This window comes from Vigna radiata, chromosome 10 (assembly GCF_000741045.1).
Source record: "Vigna radiata var. radiata cultivar VC1973A chromosome 10, Vradiata_ver6, whole genome shotgun sequence".
Lineage (NCBI taxonomy): Eukaryota > Viridiplantae > Streptophyta > Magnoliopsida > Fabales > Fabaceae > Vigna > Vigna radiata.
In genome coordinates, this window is record NC_028360.1 from 20183861 (window position 1) to 20202817 (window position 18957).

The window sequence follows — 18957 nt, forward strand, 5'->3', positions numbered from 1 at the left end:
GTTAACAAATCACAAGTTTTTCATTAAGTGATTTGTTGTTCATAACACATTTCGTTAACAAATCACAAAATATTGGATACCTAGGTATGAAAACTTGTAATTTATTGTTCATTAAGTGCTGTCATGAGGACTGATTTGATACATTTTTCATATCATAGGGACTAAAGATTGACAATTTTAAAAGCGGAGACTAAACTGAACATCAAAATTTAACTTAAAGGACCAAAAAATCGTTTAAACCATTCAAATTCTAAAAAAGTACGGATTATTGAATCAGCCATCACTCAAAAGACAAATTAACAATTAGACAAAGCTTGCCAGAACATGGAAACTAAGTCTGTTTCACCCTCTAACTTTAATAATTTCATTATGTATCTTCAATTTTATTTTATTTAAATTCTAAAACTGTTGTTAATAATTCAAAAAAAAATCTACACTTTATTTTTTTTTATTTAATTAAATTTCAAAATTTGAAGAATAATTTTTTATTTTCTTTATTGAATTTTGAAATGTGTTAAGAAAATTGATTTTTTATTACACTTTAAAATCTGATAAAAAGAATATTTTACTGAATTTTAAAATCTGATAATTTTTTTTATTGAATTTTAAAATATAATAAAGAAATTTTGATAGTTGTACAATAGGGATCGGATGGTACCGCACAGTCTGCCTACATACCAACAGCACCAATCAAAGACTAGTCGACCGACATCACGTGACCGGAAGCTAGGAGCTAGGGCTCACAGAGGGTTGCCACCTCCACGGCAGCGGCGGCGGACCCGCTCGAACGGACGGTCACGGCAGCCCATGACCGAAATCAGGGCATGACCTTGGTCCGAAGCAGCATCCCACGAGATTAACAGCGACCCACAAACCGGACGGTCATTAACAACGACCGGTCATGTCCGCATGACTGTTGGGGTCAATACGACGTTGCAAACCAAGATGCCGGGGTAAGAAGTAACGGATCCCGGCCGCCCGGTGGATCCGTGTTGGGTGGTAGGAAACAAGGTAATTAGATTATGACAAAACACAATTAGAAGAATTGGGCCACAGATTGGGCCGTAATTAAGGAGTAGGTAATCAAGGGCCCATAATGAACACTATAAATACAAGTCAAAGGTGAAAGGTAGTTGGTTACATTGAATGCTCATTTATTTCTATCAATTATATTTCATCTTTACTTTGACCCTATTCATCATATTGACTTGAGCGTCAAAGGGCCTTTAGCAGGTACCCAGCCGGTTTGGACAAGATTGCGTGAAGCCAAGGCGAGGTTGTAGTAGCTTGTACACGAGGAGCGTCCGGAGGTTTGGGGAGAGTCGTATTGTAGTGGTTAGAGAAGTTCATTCGGAACAATAGTTAATTTTGAAAATTGAAAATTAAGAATAAAATTATTGAAAGGATAGGATGAAGCCGAAACCCATTCTTCCTGTGCCAAACTTAGCTGGTAAGAGAGGGGAGTTGATCCCTCCATCCCTACGTTCTGACTTTGATCTCTCCAATTTCTTCCACATCTTATTTTATTACAAAATTAACCTTTTAACTTTTTATTATTATTTTTTACTTTTATTATTTAACTAATTTAACTCACAAATTTTAGTTTCAATTTTAATAACCAGCAACAATACTTTTTCTCCCCTCTTTCAGGTCCGTTTTTTAATCAAGTAACATTCTAAGATCTGTTTTCTCACCCCAAATCCCAACAGTTCTTCTCGGTTCCTCTCTTTCGTTGGTGTGGCGGTGTGTGCGGCAGCAGCAGTGCGACGTGCGGCAGTGCAGTGATTGGTGCTTCGCTTCTGCGAGTCTACGAAAGGTTAGTTTTGGTTTTCACCTTAAACGCATGTTGACATCTGTTGAAGAATGATCAAATCCGTTTAAAGGTTTAGGCTATTTTTAAGAGTGGATTACGTACCTATGTCGTGCACGTTTCTCCTTCAACCACCACGCCTTCAAACACGACCATGGAGACAACGAACTCTTCTACACAGTTGCAACTTTCCTTCAACCACCAACCAACAATTCATGACAGTGAAAAAAAGAGAGCACAAAGAATTCGAAAAAAAAAACAATAAACACAATGAAACAGAAATGAGAGAGATGGTTGAGAAAAAAAAGATTAGAATCAAAATTAACATAAAAAAATAAATTTTACTTAAAAATATAATAGAAATATAAATAAAAAAGAAGGGATAAAAGTAAAATGGAAAAGTGGAGGACAAAAACGTGAAGGTGTAGGAATCGACACCCGTAAGAGAGATCTTGCGAATCCAGGCCCACTAAGCCCGCTACTCATATATATTGACAAAAAAACAATTAAAAGAATGTGAAAAGATTTTTTATTTTAAATTTAAAATATACACTTAAATTTATTTATACGTTGATGTCAACATTATAATTTATAACACTTGTATTTTTTATGGTATATATTTAAGAGCCACAGATACCACAGTCGTAATCTAAAGGCAATAAATATTGTCCACATTCTGGGGATGACGAACAGCAATTTATGTGGATGACAAATTCAGTGAGAAGTTGTTTCCCATGAACAAGTCCCTTAGTCTATATATATAAATATATTAGATGCCCCTGTTCATGCATTCATTCAAGTTTTTTTCACTGTTCCTCCTAGATCAATCAACATATATCATATATGGTCATGGATGTTCACCACTACCACCCTTTCTCTGTTTACTTCATTGCTTCCATTCTCTTTGTTTTCTTCATCTTATACAAATTACTTCAAAGCTGGAGTTCAAACAACTCCTCTACCAATTTACCTCCAGGACCTNCNACACTNCCTCTCATAGGGAACTTGCATCAGTTGNTAGGTTCATTGCCACATCNCTCTTTAAAACTTTTGGCAGATAAGTACGGACCGTTAATGCACCTGAAACTAGGAGAGGTATCCAACATCATAGTCACTTCACCGGAGATAGCCCAAGAGGTTCTGAAAACACATGATGCTAATTTTTCTGATAGGCCAAACCTTACATCGGCTAGAACAATTTCTTACAACAATACCACCATAGCCTTCTCTCCATATGGAGAATATTGGAGACTGGTACGAAAGATATGCACAGTGGAGCTACTAACCACAAAGCGAGTGCAATCTTTTCGGTCCATAAGGGAAGAGGAGGTGGCAGAAGTGGTTAAGAAAATAGCTGCAAGTGAAGGCTGTGCCGTTAATCTCACCCAGAACATTTTCCCGATGACTTACGGAATAGCCGCACGAGCGGCTTTTGGTAAAAAAGGAAGATATCAACAACTGTTCATTTCAAAGATGGAGGAGCAATTGAAGCTCATGGGAGGGTTTTCGCTAGCTGATCTCTATCCTTCTAGCAGAGTGTTTGAAATGGTGGAGAAGGTGAAGTTTGAGAAAATTCACAAAGAGATTGACAGGGTTTTGCGAGACATTATCGACGAACACAGAAATAGAAGCAAGTGTGAAGAAGTGGAAGATCTGGTCGATGTTCTTCTCAAGTATCAACAGGAAAACNATTCTGAAAATGTCTTAACTGATGACAACATTAAAGCGGTCATCCAGGTTAGTGTCTGTATGAAACTCCTAACTAGATAAGATGTCAAATAATTTATTATTTAAATGAAAAATTGATGGAATTCTCATAGGAAAACTCGATCTGTTATGGATCTTCTAACTTATATGTTGCTCAAGTATCTTGTTATTCTAAAAAAAAAACATTTATTTTTAGATAAATGATAATATTTTTCAGGACATATTCGTGGGTGGAGGAGAGACTTCATCTACCACAGTGGAATGGACGATGTCAGAATTGATAAGAAACCCAAGGGTGATGGAAAAAGCACAAGCTGAGGTGAGAAGAGTGTATGGTAAGAAGGGATACGTGGATGAGACAGAATTACAGAAACTGATATACTTGAAGTCCATAATCAAAGAGACAATGAGGTTACACCCACCTGTACCATTGTTANTTCCGAGAGAAAGTAGAGAAAGGTGTGAAATCAATGGATATGAGATACCCTCAAAGACAAGGGTCATTATCAACGCTTGGGCAATTGGAAGAAATGCTGAGTATTGGAGTGAAGCTGAGAGTTTCAAACCTGAAAGNTTTCTTAATAACGGTATCGATTTCAAAGGTGCAGACTTTGCATTTATCCCATTTGGTGGTGGAAGAAGGATCTGCCCAGGCATTACATTTGCCATCCCNAACATNGAGTTGCCACTTGCTCAGTTACTTTACCATTTTGATTGGAAGCTTCCCAACAATTTGAAGAATGATGAACTTGACATGGCCGAGTCCGGTGGAATCACTCTCAGAAGAAAAAATGACCTCTACTTGATTCCCATCCCTCGTCAAACTTAAATGGAACACCACTTGTAGGATGACGTAAGGGTAAGATGATAAATAAGAGTAAATTTTTATACTTTTTGTTTTTAAATAAAAAATTAAAAAATATATATATCAAATGAATATAAAAAATTTATATGTCTCTTGATGTAATTCTATATGTAATGAAAAAAAAACCATAAATTATACTTAAGTTTGACTTTTATTACTTTCGGCATTAATTTCGTAATCGGACTATGGCTGTAACTTAATTACACTACAACATTATGAAAATTTATGTTACATAAAGTGTTTACTCAAAATTACTTTGGAGGGAAATTGCTGGAATAAATGTGATAGTGTATAAAAATATAAAAAATTACAGGGTTGGAATTTATGAATTTCATAAAATAATCTTTAGAGCTCTTAATATAATTGTTATCATAATTCTTTCATTGTTAGTTTATTCAAATATTAATCTTATAAGCATCTTGAATTTTATGTAAAAATTATTAATACACTAAATATTTTGTTTAACATTTTTTCTCAATTTTAATTTTAAGATTTTTGTTTTACTATATTATATTTTNGTTTNGTCTTTAATCTGTGCGATATTCCTAACACATTTTTTTTTCTAGATTGAGGATATTATTTGTGGCAATTAAAGGAGTTTCACGGCTAGTAACAAAATAAACCAAAATCTTAACCGTAATAGAATTTTAATGATCCTAATATCATATTAAAATGGTAAATTTTACTATAATCTCAATCTAACTCGATAAAAAAAAATGTTTGTTCCCGTTTATTTACTTTTATCTTTGGTTGAAATGAATCTTGTGAAATTCAATAAAATCTGAATAACGAGATCTTAAGAAAATACAATATAAGAGTTATGAAAGAAAATATATATTAAAAATAGAAAGAAACTATATATATATATATATATATATATATATATATATATATATATATATATATATATATAAAGTGTAAAAGTCGGAAAAATGAAAATCTTTCTTTAGTTCTCTAATTGTACTCCATATTTGTGTAATTATTCATATATTTTAAAAAATTCTCTAATTGTTCAAGTATAATATGTGCTCATGTTACTTTTTTTTTGTACATTCCATTCCATTATTATTATACATTTGAAAAAAAAAGAGAGAGAAAGAAAATTTCTTCAATTAAACACTNTGCCCTCCCTTAAATTCACAAATGACAACTCTTTATTTAAATAATTAACATTTCCATGCCAGATTCATATTCAACAATAATACATTGGAAAAGACTTTACTTTACAGCAATAACAGAAATTCAAATTTAAAATATTTTTTATCATTAATAGTCCACAAGACCTCGTGCATATTTTCGTAAATTCATCAATACACAAATGCTATAATCTAATGTATTTAATTATACTCCATGCTTATTATTTATACATTTGCAAAAATCTTTATTTCTGTTCTTAACCATGCTAAATTATATTTGTGAGATAATTATATAAAAGGGTATAATGAATAGATAAAAGTGTCAGTGGAAAATGTGTTTTTTTTTTTTTAATTAAAGAATTTTTTCTTAAGTAAAAATGTATTAATAATAATCACACAGTTAAAAAGAAACAAATACTTGTTCGAAAGTTTAAAGAACAATTTAAAATTTATATCGTTTTTGAAAAATATAGAAAGAAGACAAACCTTAAAATCTCAATAGAAAAATATTATATTATACTGATTTGTAAGAAAAAGAGAAGGGAGGTGCATTTTTTTTTCTTTTTTATTTTAATTTCATTATCTATTAAATGACAATAAAAAAAAAAAGTAATTTTGTGCGAAGAATTGAGGAATTAAAATGTAAAATTTAAACAGAAAGAAGCACAAAAATCTAATTGTGGTGTGGTATAATTTGACCAGTTATACCCAAATCGAATGCAACCCTAATTGGCACAGTATTATTTGATCCAAAATACAAGCTCTTCAAAACCCAACCAACATCGACACTACCCACCATCATCACCAAAGCTCTGCTACCACTCTGCAATGTAAGTCTCCAAGCTTTTGTCTTTCTTTCTTTCATTTCTTAACTTCTAGATCTATTATTTTCTTTCATTAATGGTAGCCCTTCTTACGTCTATCTGAATCTAGGGTCTCGAAGTTTCGCTGCAATTGATTTTGTTTTTATTTGGCACGCTTGATTGCCCCAGATCCCGTGGGGATTGAAAGTGATTTGGGACTTTCTTTCAATTTGATTCAAACGTTTATTTATTTCTTTTTGATGCTGGGTTTTTCGATACACTCTGCGAATTGAAAGATGGGGGTTTGCTGATTTCAAGCGTTTTAGGTGTGATCCCTTCTGAGATTAGGATGATATAAGGCTAGAGTTTTGTAAGGGATGCTTATTAGGTGTATGCCACAAACCGATGTGGTTTATTGCAAGTGATTAATAGTCTATATATTCGGTGTTTGCTTTCTTGTGCTTTTATTCACGTTGTGTTATGTTGTGTGTGGGATGAATTCCTTCGAAAATAATGCTTTGATGACTTTTGTGATGGGCTTGTGTTGTGTTTAGTGTAACCATAATCTCTTAGGACCCAGACAAATATGTGCTCATGGAACCTTTTTTTTTTTTGTGAAAAAAGAAAAGATACGTTTTATTATTTTCTCAGTTTGCTATTCATGGTTCCCTTCACTTGTTTGCGTAAGCATTGAGTTTTTTTGACTTTATATGAATGGTTTTTCCAGTGCCGATTTCATTTTTTTTCTTTTTTACGCATTCTCTACTATTTATTGCATTTCATTTATGTTTGAATTGTTTTATGAATCTTAGGGCCGACGAGGAACCTGTTGATCAGAAGAGATATCTTGAAGAGTCTTGCAAGCCAAAATGTGTAAAACCTTTACTGGAATACCAGGTGTGCTTTTCTTGAAGTGTAGATTTATACGTTGGATCATTTAAAGACGAGATTTATTCTTACTTTAAATTATCAATATGATATTCTTTTATTTTTAAAATTTTAAAATCAGCTATAGATTGAATTTTCAGTTATTGTTAATTATGATGTTCCTCTTCGACTAGTAAAAGTTATGACTTGGCCGACTAAAATATATAACTCGAGAATTCTACAGTGATGATGAGTGTATATAAGTGGAAAACATTGAGAGGGTAATAGATAGAGTGTACACATGAAGAGAACAAAGAAATGCAATGTAGTGATCTCATTATCTGGTGTTTTATAGCTTATGAATGGGGCTAGATAGATATGAAGCTGAATTATTATGTTGAGCTACACAATGATAATCCAGCTATGTTTCCTTTATTCTGATATATTTTTCTATATTATCATATTCGATGGTGAATGCAAACTTCTGCTGTGTTCTTTTTTTTTTTTTTTTGGGTGGGGGGGTTGTTGGGATTCTTCTCCCAAGTAAAGGAAGTTTGTACAGAACTGCTGGTAGATGGATCAGTAGCGTGAGTAAGGGTTTGCTTGGGTAAACAACTTAATTAAGAGTTTATTGGATAAGTGCTTATCTTTTAAGTTCTTATGTGTATCAAATTTGGGTAACTGTTTTCATCTAAGTTGCAAGCTGTTTAGATAAGCTATCAAGACAGGTTATTGAAGTCAGCTGAAAACAGATAATGGATATGTTTGACGCAAACAGTATTGTCATAAGGTCTTCCAAACATTATTGTTAAGTAGCTGTAATTGCGCTGCGGGCGGGATTCCTTGGATTGGTGATAGTGACTCTTTCTACCATTGCCACTGCCAAGGGTTTTATGGCATGCATTCTACATCCTCTTCATCCCCACCGAGTGCCCAAATGAGCTTTTGAGATAACATTATGCCAATTTTAATGCATTTTATTTTTATTTGCATGAAACTTAATTATGTTATGCATATGAAATGTATGCGACCATGAGATAGCGTACTGGCTTTCCACGATATTTTGCAATCTGCTATAGACAACACTGCCTAAACCAACACTTTCTCAATTTCGTATGTTTATAAGTCTAAATAAGCTCTTCTAACTGAACCCTAGGTATTTTTCACATAACTTTAAGCTCTTCTAACTGAACCCTAGGTGTATTTCACATAATTTTTGGCAGTGTTTGCATAAGTACAAAAGGAATTTAATCCCAAGGAAGCCTAGAAGTTACAGTTTTTAAGGACTCGGGGCAGGTTGGTTAAATCTTAGGGTCAATTTTTTAATGAGAAAAAATTCCATGGGGGACTTCCTCGTGCATCCGCTCTCCTCATTTTACTAAAGAACTAATGCTCATATCATTTGTGGGGCACCTTAGATTTTGACTTGTTAGACGAACAAGTACCCTAAGCGAGTGATAAATTGACAAATTTTTGTTCGGTCTTTTTTTTTAGCTGAGAAAAGTTATCGTTTAATATGCTACAGGCGTGCATTAAAAGGATACATGGCGATGACTCCGGGCAGAAACACTGCACTGGACAATATTTTGATTATTGGTTTTGTGTTGACAAATGTGTAAGTATTATTTAATCAGTAATTATGCAGAGTAATTTAGTTTTCTTGTGTATTCTGTGACAAGATCATAATCGTGTAATGCAGGTCGCGCCCAAGCTATTCACCAAACTGAAGTGATAAGGAAGGATTTGAAATGGCTTATTGTCATCGCATTCTGTTCTACTTTCATTCCCTAATAACTTCGACTGAACTTTCGATGTTATAATAACCAAACTATATGCTCGGTATGGTTATTATTGTGTTTTTTTTGTGAAGTTTTGAGTCTATGACAACCTTAGATTATCATTAATAACAACATTATTCCGAAATTTGGAAGGATGTATTTTGGAATAGATCCAATGTTATTAAGTAATGGCTCGGTGCTTCATTTTTTCAATCATGCCGCAGAATATTATTACCTTAAAGATCGCTCTTCTGTTGATGGCTCATCTGAAAATGTTTTAGTTATTGTGGGATGCATAATGTTGCAAGGCAAATTGTTTGATAATACTGCTGGAACTAACATGATTACAGTAAAGGGAGTATAAAAAATGCTCTTATGACGCTTTTCAATAATATACACAATATTTCCAGTTTATATTATTGAAATATATTGAATTCTTTCATTATTAAAATTTTTTACAATTATTGATTTCTCAATGATCACTGAAGAAAAACTATATAAGAAAAAGTAATACAACAATTAAATCAAGTGTTTTATCGAGTAATACATATTAAATCAAGATCAAATACCTTTTTTCAATTAATTCTGGTTGTTTTGATGTAACAAGCATTAAGGTCACGAATGAATAATTAACATATATGAACGAAGAAAATCTAAAAAATATATATGAATTAATTTACGCTTTTCGGTTTCTTTTTTTATTTTAGTTTTGTTGTGTAGTGATGGATTGATACTTTGGAATTATGAGGTTTGTGATTGTGTTATGTTAATCCTTTTTTAGGGTAGTCAGGGTGATATTTTCTCTGGTTTTGGTCCATTCATAGGTTTATTTTATATAATAATTTGAGAAGGTTTTTCTGAAGGGGTACTATTGTCCATCAAATATTTTTGAGGTGTAGGATGAAAATCCCAACGTTTGGTCCATTGGGCTGATTTCATTCTGTCCAACAAAATTTTGGGCTGCATTTGATTAGCTCGGTTTAAGTGTAACTGTAAATTGGATATCCAACCGAGCCAGCTGTATGCTACATGCCAAGTAAGCGATCGTAGCTTACTTTTTTTTTTTTCTTTTTAAATAACTTTTGAAAAATATCATAAAACTTTTAATTTATTTATTAATCAGTAAGCATATAAAATTTATATTAAATTAATATTTTATTATAATTTTCATTAATACATCAGTTTACCCATACTTGTGTTCACTTCTTTTATGACAATAAAAAGTAAAAGAAATAAAAAACTAATTATTAGAATAATTATTAAAATAAAAATCTAGTACCAAAATCAATATCTAAATTATAGAAACCCATGTCCATATAAAAACATTTCTAAAACTAAGTGAGTTTAAAAGAGAAAACTAACAAAGTGAGTAAAATAAAAACCAGTTACAAAACATAAAAAAGTGAAATAATAATTGTGCACACTAAAAAACAACTACCAGAATAATCACTTTGAAAGAAAAATAAATAAATAAATATGTAAGGAAGCAGTTAAAAAAATATAAAAATAGTAAATTAGTTAACAACTATGTATACCAACCCCGTGTATGAAGGCATATGGTTAATTTTGATCTTTACTAATTGATCTCATGTAAAATCACTTTCAATTTATTACTAATGTTTACATAGCCGACATTATGATGGACTTCATTTACATGTATAAAATTGACTTGTATGATCAAATTTCATGTTAAAGATAAACCAAACATAGAGACGAGATTTTTTTATCCTTTTGTTTTAGCTTTTACTTGGGTTACGAGTACTTTCAATAGGGTAACCAAATCAATGTTGATAACAGGTTAAGTTGCGGAAAAAATAATAAAAATTAAGGCATAAGAGTACGGACAACAAAGAAGATTCTAAATGTTATTAATAACATAAAAATCCTGAGAACATAGATATGTAAACTGCATAACACTCCAAAAATCAACTACAGCAACAAACTCTAGATTGGATGCTGCAATTACTTGTGCAAAGCACAAAGGCAATTCTTTTCACCTACATCCGACGATATACAGTAAGGTTGATCCTTCCCATCTTGAAACCAGGTAGCACGCTTCTCCAGAAGCTCGTTCAGAAACTCATTCAGCTTCTCAATAGTGATGTTTGGCATCACAACCACATGTGCAATATTTCCCTTGCATGCTAACTGCCATCTGCGTACAAATTCCTCATCATGTGGTCTCTCAAACACAACTGTGCTGCTCAGCTCATTAAGCATTGCACCAATCCCAGCCTCAACAAGGCGATCTTTGAGGTAGTGTGCATTTCGCAAGCATTTCTGAACTTCTTTCTGAAAACCTCTGTATCCTTTCCGATTCAAGGTATACCAAAGGAATATGGGAGCATGCCCATTCCGACTACCCATGATCGTGGCATCCCTAGAAGCAAGGTACTCCACATCCCTAGAGAGAGCATTGACATAATTCAATCTTGTTATCTGCACACCACAAGGCATGGGACAACCTACAAATTTGTGGCCAGAAACACTGACACTGCCAATAGGCTTCTTAAAAGTAACTTTTGGAGCCTGAAAGCAAACACAACAAGAATATGGTGAGGTTCACATAAGATGGGTTGACCAAGAAGCATGAAATTTTAATCTTGCCAATTTTTAAATATAACCAGTTTATAACAAATGAACATTCCCTGACTTATGGGCATGTAAAATAATAGTGACAGTCACATTTATCCTATATATAAAGTGGGTTGATCAATAAGCACTAATACTATGTAAAATAATAGTGACAGTCACATTTAATATTATGACTTTATACCAAAAGCACAAATATAAGACAAAATGAGCCGAAAATTAACAGGTTATGCAAGGAAGAACCAAGATGATGAAAATTAAACCAGAACACAAGTATAAGAACACATCATGATTTTCTATTGGAACAAATAAGGACAACAGATGAAAATCCCATCATTTTCAAGTTAAAACAATTTATAGTAACATCTTCACATACTCTTTTGACGAAAGGCATCATGAGACCAAACAAAGCCCCGTCACAATGGATGTAGAATCTGTCCTGAGAAAATCCAGCTTCTTCAAGTTTCTTGATGACCAGATCAAGATCATCCACTGCTCCTTTCACAGTTGTACCTGCAATTGTTGTAAGGTTTAGAATGAACAAGGTAAGAGGAAGGGAGAATGGAATGGGAGAGAGAGAAACAATGATGAAGAAACTTGCCTATGTTCACATTTATAATTGCTGGCTTGTCCTGATTTTGAAGAAGCTTGGCCTTGAAATCATCACAATCAATCTCCCCAGACCAAAGAGTATCAACCTTCACACATTCCATTCTGTACATTCGAGCAGCTTTAAAAACAGAATAATGTGACTCTCGTGAGGCGTACAAAATCCCGTCTGGGAAAACCTCTCTCCTGCGCAAGTCATATAACCATATTAGATGTTCTTTACAACCTTACCAAATTTTGAAGATGAAAAACTAGTTGAAACTAACCCAACAAGGATGCCATGGAGATTTCCTTCTGTACCACAGTTTGTTATATAGCCCCAATACTCGTTTTTCTCCAGTTCCCACAGTCGGGCAAACCAATCCAAAACACCAACTTCAAACTGTCGGGAGTGGACACCATAGTTGCTTTCAATAAATGGATCTCCCAAGTTGTTTATGGAAAAATGCTGAAGTTGTGAGAGTGCACCATAATCGAAATCCAAATTATAAGGGTACCCTGGAATAAGTATTTCAAAAATTTAACGAGTTATACTCAACTCCAGAGGGTAATTAAAGTAAGAGGGAACAAAAGTTACGCAAAATCCTGATAAAATTATTTGAATACTATGAGTTTCTCAACATGGTATACCAAGGCAATACCAAGACAATTCAGAATTAACATCGGGGAAGTTATAAATTCACTCTAAGAAGATAACAAAATATAAACAAGGGCAAAGTCTATTACTATTACATTGAGGAAGTTGTAAATTCATTCTAATGTAATAAAATATCAACACGGAGACTTCAAAATCAGGTAGTATTTAGCTTCAGAAGAAGATAGATTACTATGTAATGAAGCCACAAATTATCAAAAGTATCAAACACTGCAATAGACACAATCAAGAGTGCTTCCTAAAACTTGGAAATGAAAGATTATCTGCCCAAGTAGATGAGGGAATAATCACGCAGATAATTTGGCACAAGTCCATGAAGCCCTTGAAAAACCAAGAATATTATATCAAAATATCTCTCAATTTGAAAATTCAGGATTGAATTTACGTTTGCACATTGGAATCTCCTACATTGCATCGCTTTATTCTCAAGATTTTATTTATGAATATCATCAAGGTCTTGGACTTTCAGAGTTAGAAATCATCAAGTAAATCCAGACTTCAGAATAAACATAGGACTTAAGTGTAGAAAATTCTAATTCTAAGGAGATAATTTTCATGGTTATGACAATCACAACTAAAATTGTAGTAAGAAAATAGTTTTTTATGGACCAGCATATTGTCGATTGTGTCATATTTTAATTAGAGAAAACAGTATCCTATACTGTATTCCATGTGTGTTTGTCTATAGTATTTTACATTAGATTGTGAAATTTGTAACCAGGGAAGAGAATATTGTGCTGTATTCAGGATAGCGCTTTAGGGGGGCGGAGTGGCCCTTGACCACTATGGAAACACTATAGAAGAGCGTTTCAGTATGGTGGACATACTGGTTGTAGCAGCCAAGATAGTGGCGCTATAGCATGTCCTGATAAAACAAAAGAAAAAAGAGAGAAGATGAAGGGCAAAATAGTGGATGTCAAGTGGCTATAAAATTTGTTAGGGTGTCCAAATATCATTAACCAAAAAAAGAAGACCTTTGAAATAGGTATGCTAGGTGGTAGTATTGAAGGACTTTCTCTATAATTTTTTATATTCAATAAAAAGATTTGTTTTAGATTAAAATGATCCACTTTTTCTTATCACATTTTCTTCTCTCCTTTTTGGTGATATGTTTGATTTTTTGACTGACATAAAGTGGTATTTAATCTGAGCACACGTCTATTTTCACATTTGTCTTTTGTAAAGTGCTATTTTGCCAGTGCACACAGTTACTTCATATCATTTTAAGTTTTTTTGTACGTAAGACCGTTTCTTCTTCTTTTTTCTCCCAGAACCTTCACTTCATTTTATATGAATGATTCTGTTTATGTGAAAAGTTGTTGACAGACAAACATATTTGTGATTCTGTCTTTTGAGAAGTGGTTACATATTTAATTCCTCTAATGCACCGTTATGTGAAGAGTCTTGTTATATATGTATACAGTTTACATCATAAACTACATAAAAAATCCTTAGAATAGAGGTTGTCCCGCTACCCGGGATCTAGAACACTGTTTGTGACATCTGGATTATGCAGGAAGGTTGAATGAATTCCATGAAGTTATGAAAAAAACATGCTGGGATTCCCGCTACAGATAAAAGAGAAACATGTGCCAAACAAAGAATGTCAGGAGAGTAGATGAGCTAAAGAAAAACAAAGGATGACAGGTCCAGTGCTAATTGGTGATTGCTAGTGCTGGGTTAGGTTGACACCATCAAGAAGCTAAGTGTATTTACCACATACGTATATCAATTGTCTAGTCATAAATCACACTGTGAACCTCTCATAAATTAAGCAAAATCCCAAGGGGAAAATCAAAAGCAGTATCAAGATCTGTATAATTGGATTGATTTTGTATATAACATCCGGAAATGTAGTAAAAAAGGCAATAAGATCAGCAAAAGAGCAAATATTGTCAAACCTAAATGATGTTTTGTCCTTTCAGTCAAAGCTCTTTTGTATCTGGCCATCACACCAGCCATATAAGCTTCCCGGTCCCCAGTAACTTCGTCATCTGCATCAGGTTCTGTGACTTCTAGACACATGGTATGGATATTTCTTCCCAGAACTATTAGTCTTTTTTCTTTTTCCTTATTGATCCGCACCTCTTCATTGACACTGCCATTGTCTACAACTGGAGAAGGCACAGGATCCATGATTAAAGCTGTTGCATCAAAATCCTCAGGCAACGGTTCAACTGCTCCGTTCATTCTCAAATCCTCGTTTGAACTGTTAACACTCCCAACCATTTTTTTTATCAGCAACACACAAACACCTGATATAAATGGATTGCAAGAGCGAATAAGAAGAATGAGAACTAAAATTTAAATAAAGATAAAGCAAAAGACCAATTAGTCCAAAGACAAATGTGAGAAACCGGGTTTTCACATATGAAATCAAACCATCACTCTCAAATCCATGTATAAATTTAAGGAACACAAACACGAAACTCGAACAGCGAGTATTCCTCAAACACTTTGGAAAAATAGCAAGGAGTTTTTGCTATGACCTATGGCTTCACAGAATCACAGCATGTCAATCCCGAGTATAGCACATGCAAGCTGAGAGAACAAAAATCTAAGCAATGAGAGATGGTAAAATCCTCAAGAATAGAATAGGCACAATTGTTAATACATTAGGAGATCATGTATGGTTAAATTAAAAGAGGAAAATGGAAGTAAGATAATAGATCTGAGAGAACATGAAGAAGAAAAGCTAACCGCAAAAGAGAAGCGATGGAATCGACAGAGGAAAGTGAGAAACGCCGAAAGACTCGGCCTCTGGCACAAGAGAGATGAATAATGTGGACCGGCCAAAAGGAGCAACACAACTGAACTTCCCTCCTTTTATAGCTGCATCAGATTCTTTCACAAAGATCTCAGAATCTATACAAATGAATCCCCTGTAGTTACTGTTTCAGCCTCACAGAGATCTGAACCCTTCAATTTATATTTATGATAAAAAATTAATAAACATGTGAGATGAAAATTACAATGGTCCTCGTCACCCTAATCTTATGTAATTATATATAAAAAATTCTACTACACATATTTTATCTTTTATAATATAATGATTTTAGTTGTGAACTGACTTTTTTAAGAGTTACTATTATTTTAATTTTTTCTAATGAAACTCAATTACAAAAATAATAAGTGAAAAAGACAGTGAACTAAAAAATATTTTTAAATTACTTTAATAATGTTAAATATGAGTAGTTTTTATTTTTTATAATTTAGTACATTTCATTCATAAAAATTAGTTGAAAAAGAAGTTTAGTTGCATTTGTGTACAAACTTTTAAATACTTATATTATAACACACATGTATGCATCTACATACTCATTGTGAATTTAGAAATATTAATAACTTACTTCATAATATAAATATTTTAAAATTATTGTCAATGCATAAATATGACAATATTTATATCAGATCAAACACACTTTCATATGAAAGATATTATAACAATGTGTTTAATTAATATAATAAATTCATTTAATAAATCATTATAGATAGTTGTAGTTTAATTATTTTTTTATTTTTGTTTGCATAAATTGTTGTATTATAATTACATAAAACAATATAACTTAGCAAACCTTTAACTAGATATATTACAACATATTAACGACAATATAAGTGTCATCGTACCTATGTATACTCATTTTTTAAATTACAAGTGTGAGTGCGTGCAACATGTGAGTGAATGTCTGTATGCCTGCGTTATATTAAAAAAATTCAGAAACACATTGCAACTGTTTTCATATTATAATACTAAATTTATTAAAAGTAAAAGCTACTTATATTTAACATTATAAAAATAATTAAAAAATATATTTTAATTTATGATTTTCTTTACTTATTAATTATAAATAAGTTTTATTTAAAAAATTTTAAATAGTGGTTATTCTTATAAAATCAGTTAACAATTATTTATTAAAAATAAAATATAAATATAAATTGTATAAAAAAAGGAAATAACCAAGAATAATATATGAAAATTACATTTTTTTTTCATGTTTTATTATATATTTGGGTCTACTTCCTTACTTGATTTGTCATTTGCTAATCAAAAGAAATTAAATTTAACATAGACCATCAATACTGGTTTAAGTTCATTGAGAAAGTAAATTAATTGTATTGTATGTATCAAATATAAGGAATATATTTACTTAATTTTTGGAAGGGTAAAAGAAAATCTGGAAGTACCACTCGCAATGATAGCGCGTGGAAGCTGTTTCGACTTCCATCGAGAGGACCCCAAATCTCAAAAATGTGAAAACCCTAGACATTTTATTTCCCTATCAGAATCTTGGATCTGGAATAATGGGAGTTTCACGGGCGATGAAGCTCCTGGAATCAAAGAAAAGAACAGAGGTGCAGCCAGAGCCAGAGCCAGAGTCATATGAAAATCTCTCAGACTCCGTTCCAACACACAAAAAAACTAGGGATTTACCCAACTTAACGGAATGTCATGCATGCGGCTTCAAGGTTGACGTATGCTCCGGTAAGAACAGACTCCGAACCCTTTATAGCGAATGGCGTGTAGTTCTTCTATGCAAGAATTGTTTTTCTTCCGTTGAGTCTTCTCAAATTTGTTCCTATTGTTTTTATGGAATTTCTCTTGAATCATATCGTTGCAATCAGTGTCAGCGTTCTGTTCACAAAACCTGTTTTTTGAAATACAAAAATGCTCCTCCATGGTCCTATGCTTCTGTGGACTCTGAATTTTCTGTGTGTGTGGATTGCTGGATTCCTAAACACTTGGAACTTTCAAGAAGAAGAAAAAGAAGAGTACTGGGTGGTGAAAATGGTAGGATTATAGTAGAGAATGGTAGTTCTAGGGTTTTGCCCGATGGAAATTTGGAGAGGTCAATGGAGGATTTGGTTGAGGACGCAAAACGTGTGGTGGGGGAGAAGGTTGAAGCAGCTGCTAGGGCTAGAGAGGGGGCAATGAAGAAAGCTTTGGTAGCAAAAAGGGCGGTTGAATTTGCAAATAATGCTTTAGGTCTAGTAGCAAGTAAGAAAAAGAGTGGTTTGAATCTGCCTCCCGAGAGGGATGCTTTTGAAGTTGTTGATGGCTCTGAATTGACTTTTGAGTTACATCCACAGTTTAATTGTTTGCCTAGGATTTCAAAGAGTTGCTGCTTATTGAATACAAGTTCACTGGATATTCCTAAAATGTTGTCTTCTAGTGTTGATTCGTCGGGCAACACATCAAACTTAAGGAATGCCAATTATCGTGATAAGCATGAAGTGTCCTGTGACAATAAGCTATTGACGGACTCAAGTAAATCTTTATGTGAGCCTTTGGTTTCTGTAGGATCTTTGGATAGTGGTTCTTCAACTGGTCTGAATCTTCTCTGTACGGGCATGGAAACTGGTTCAAAAGTTGATGAGCCCACAGCGGAATCTGATGGTGAAGGGGTTGGGGAAGAGCTGCAGAAGGAAGGGGAAGGAAGTTGTTCTGACAGGATAATAAACACGAGTGAAGATACTGGCATGGAACTTGATCGTAAGCAAGCAGATTCTGCATTGCATAGGGAAAAACTATGCAATGCACAACCAGATAGATATTTCTTGAAGTACAGTAGGAGAAATTGTAGTTTGAAATCAAACTGAGGTAGTAATTAGCGAGCCCACAATCTGTTAGAATGAGTTAGTATTTACTCTAACATTGGGGTTCCAAGGGAGTGAGTCATTCGATGGTTGCTTGTGAAAGTGGATACTTTAGAAGCCATCCTAGGAGGGAACAGATATACAGTTTTTTCTCTTGTTTTGGTTAAAACCTAGAAAGCTCTTTGTTATCTTTTAGGTCTGTTATCATTTTTAACATTGGATTTGCTCTTCTGCTTTCAGTTTGATCTATGAAAAATGAATGAAGTTTTTGTTTAAGAACGTTAAAGTTGACTAAGAAAAGCAAGAATGATAAGATAAGCATTACTAATTTCATTGATGACATATTGAAATGAGATGATAAGCTACACATTGCCCGGAAAGAGTATTTCAGAGCACACCTGTTCACTGTTTTACTGGCATTTCAATGAGACTATTCCATAGCACTGATTTATTTCTTAGTTTATTTTCTTGATTGTGTCCGTCTTACCTATCAAATCTCTTACTCATCTTTTTGCTTGGTGTATTGCTTTGGAAATATTA

General features: G+C 33.3%; 5 protein-coding genes across 9 annotated transcripts in view; 4 read left to right on the forward strand and 1 right to left on the reverse strand.

Moving 5' to 3' along the window:
- Positions 1-1362, forward strand: part of LOC106774989 (cytochrome P450 71D10-like) — a 5161-nt gene extending 3799 nt beyond the window's left edge. Inside the window, exon 2 of the mRNA XM_014662009.2 lies at positions 1234-1362. Within this exon, the coding sequence (XP_014517495.1) occupies positions 1234-1362 (129 nt within the window). The remainder of the gene's footprint in view (positions 1-1233) is intronic.
- A 1219-nt stretch (positions 1363-2581) lies between these two features.
- On the forward strand, positions 2582-4407 carry LOC106776185 (cytochrome P450 71D10). The gene is made up of 2 exons (XM_014663557.2): positions 2582-3547; positions 3735-4407. Exons 1-2 carry the CDS (start codon positions 2654-2656, stop codon positions 4344-4346), a joined length of 1506 nt encoding a protein of 501 aa, XP_014519043.1. The 5' UTR covers positions 2582-2653; the 3' UTR covers positions 4347-4407.
- A 1783-nt stretch (positions 4408-6190) lies between these two features.
- LOC106775083 (cytochrome b-c1 complex subunit 6) lies at positions 6191-9182 on the forward strand. Its single transcript, XM_014662121.2, has 4 exons — positions 6191-6348; positions 7134-7218; positions 8714-8803; positions 8888-9182. Coding segments are annotated over exons 1-4 (210 nt in total). The 5' UTR covers positions 6191-6346; the 3' UTR covers positions 8921-9182.
- A 1622-nt stretch (positions 9183-10804) lies between these two features.
- On the reverse strand, positions 10805-15662 carry LOC106776175 (serine decarboxylase). 5 transcript variants are annotated; one of them, XM_014663534.2, is made up of 7 exons: positions 15523-15656; positions 15312-15363; positions 14724-15031; positions 12434-12665; positions 12160-12353; positions 11935-12071; positions 10929-11495 (listed from the first exon to the last, which is right to left on the reverse strand). In XM_014663534.2, exons 3-7 carry the CDS (start codon positions 15010-15012, stop codon positions 10929-10931), a joined length of 1419 nt encoding a protein of 472 aa, XP_014519020.1. In that variant the 5' UTR covers positions 15013-15031; positions 15312-15363; positions 15523-15656. The 5 variants fall into 5 exon arrangements, with proteins under 5 accessions (XP_014519017.1, XP_014519020.1, XP_014519018.1 ...); XM_014663532.2 differs by having other exon boundaries at positions 14724-15077; XM_022786683.1 differs by having other exon boundaries at positions 14724-15077; positions 15253-15363.
- A 1346-nt stretch (positions 15663-17008) lies between these two features.
- On the forward strand, positions 17009-18864 carry LOC111242640. Its single transcript, XM_022787011.1, has 2 exons — positions 17009-17305; positions 17446-18864. Exons 1-2 carry the CDS (start codon positions 17273-17275, stop codon positions 18418-18420), a joined length of 1008 nt encoding a protein of 335 aa, XP_022642732.1. The 5' UTR covers positions 17009-17272; the 3' UTR covers positions 18421-18864.
- Positions 18865-18957: the final 93 nt, after the last annotated feature.

Bases quoted from the DNA above. Each gene is read 5' to 3' on its own strand.
- LOC106775083 (XM_014662121.2), top strand. The intron at 7,219-8,713 runs GTGTGCTTTTCT...AATATGCTACAG, and splicing joins AACCTTTACTGGAATACCAG to GCGTGCATTAAAAGGATACA. The intron at 8,804-8,887 runs GTAAGTATTATT...CGTGTAATGCAG, and splicing joins GGTTTTGTGTTGACAAATGT to GTCGCGCCCAAGCTATTCAC.
- LOC106776175 (XM_014663531.2), bottom strand. From the start codon at position 15,051: ATGGTTGGGAGTGTTAACAGTTCAAACGAGGATTTGAGAATGAACGGA. The intron at 12,666-14,723 runs GTTTGACAATAT...TACTTATTCCAG, and splicing joins AAGGACAAAACATCATTTAG to GGTACCCTTATAATTTGGAT. The intron at 11,496-11,934 runs GTATGTGAAGAT...GTTTGCTTTCAG, and splicing joins TGATGCCTTTCGTCAAAAGA to GCTCCAAAAGTTACTTTTAA.
- LOC111242640 (XM_022787011.1), top strand. From the start codon at position 17,273: ATGCATGCGGCTTCAAGGTTGACGTATGCTCCG. The intron at 17,306-17,445 runs GTAAGAACAGAC...CGTTGCAATCAG, and splicing joins CAAGGTTGACGTATGCTCCG to TGTCAGCGTTCTGTTCACAA.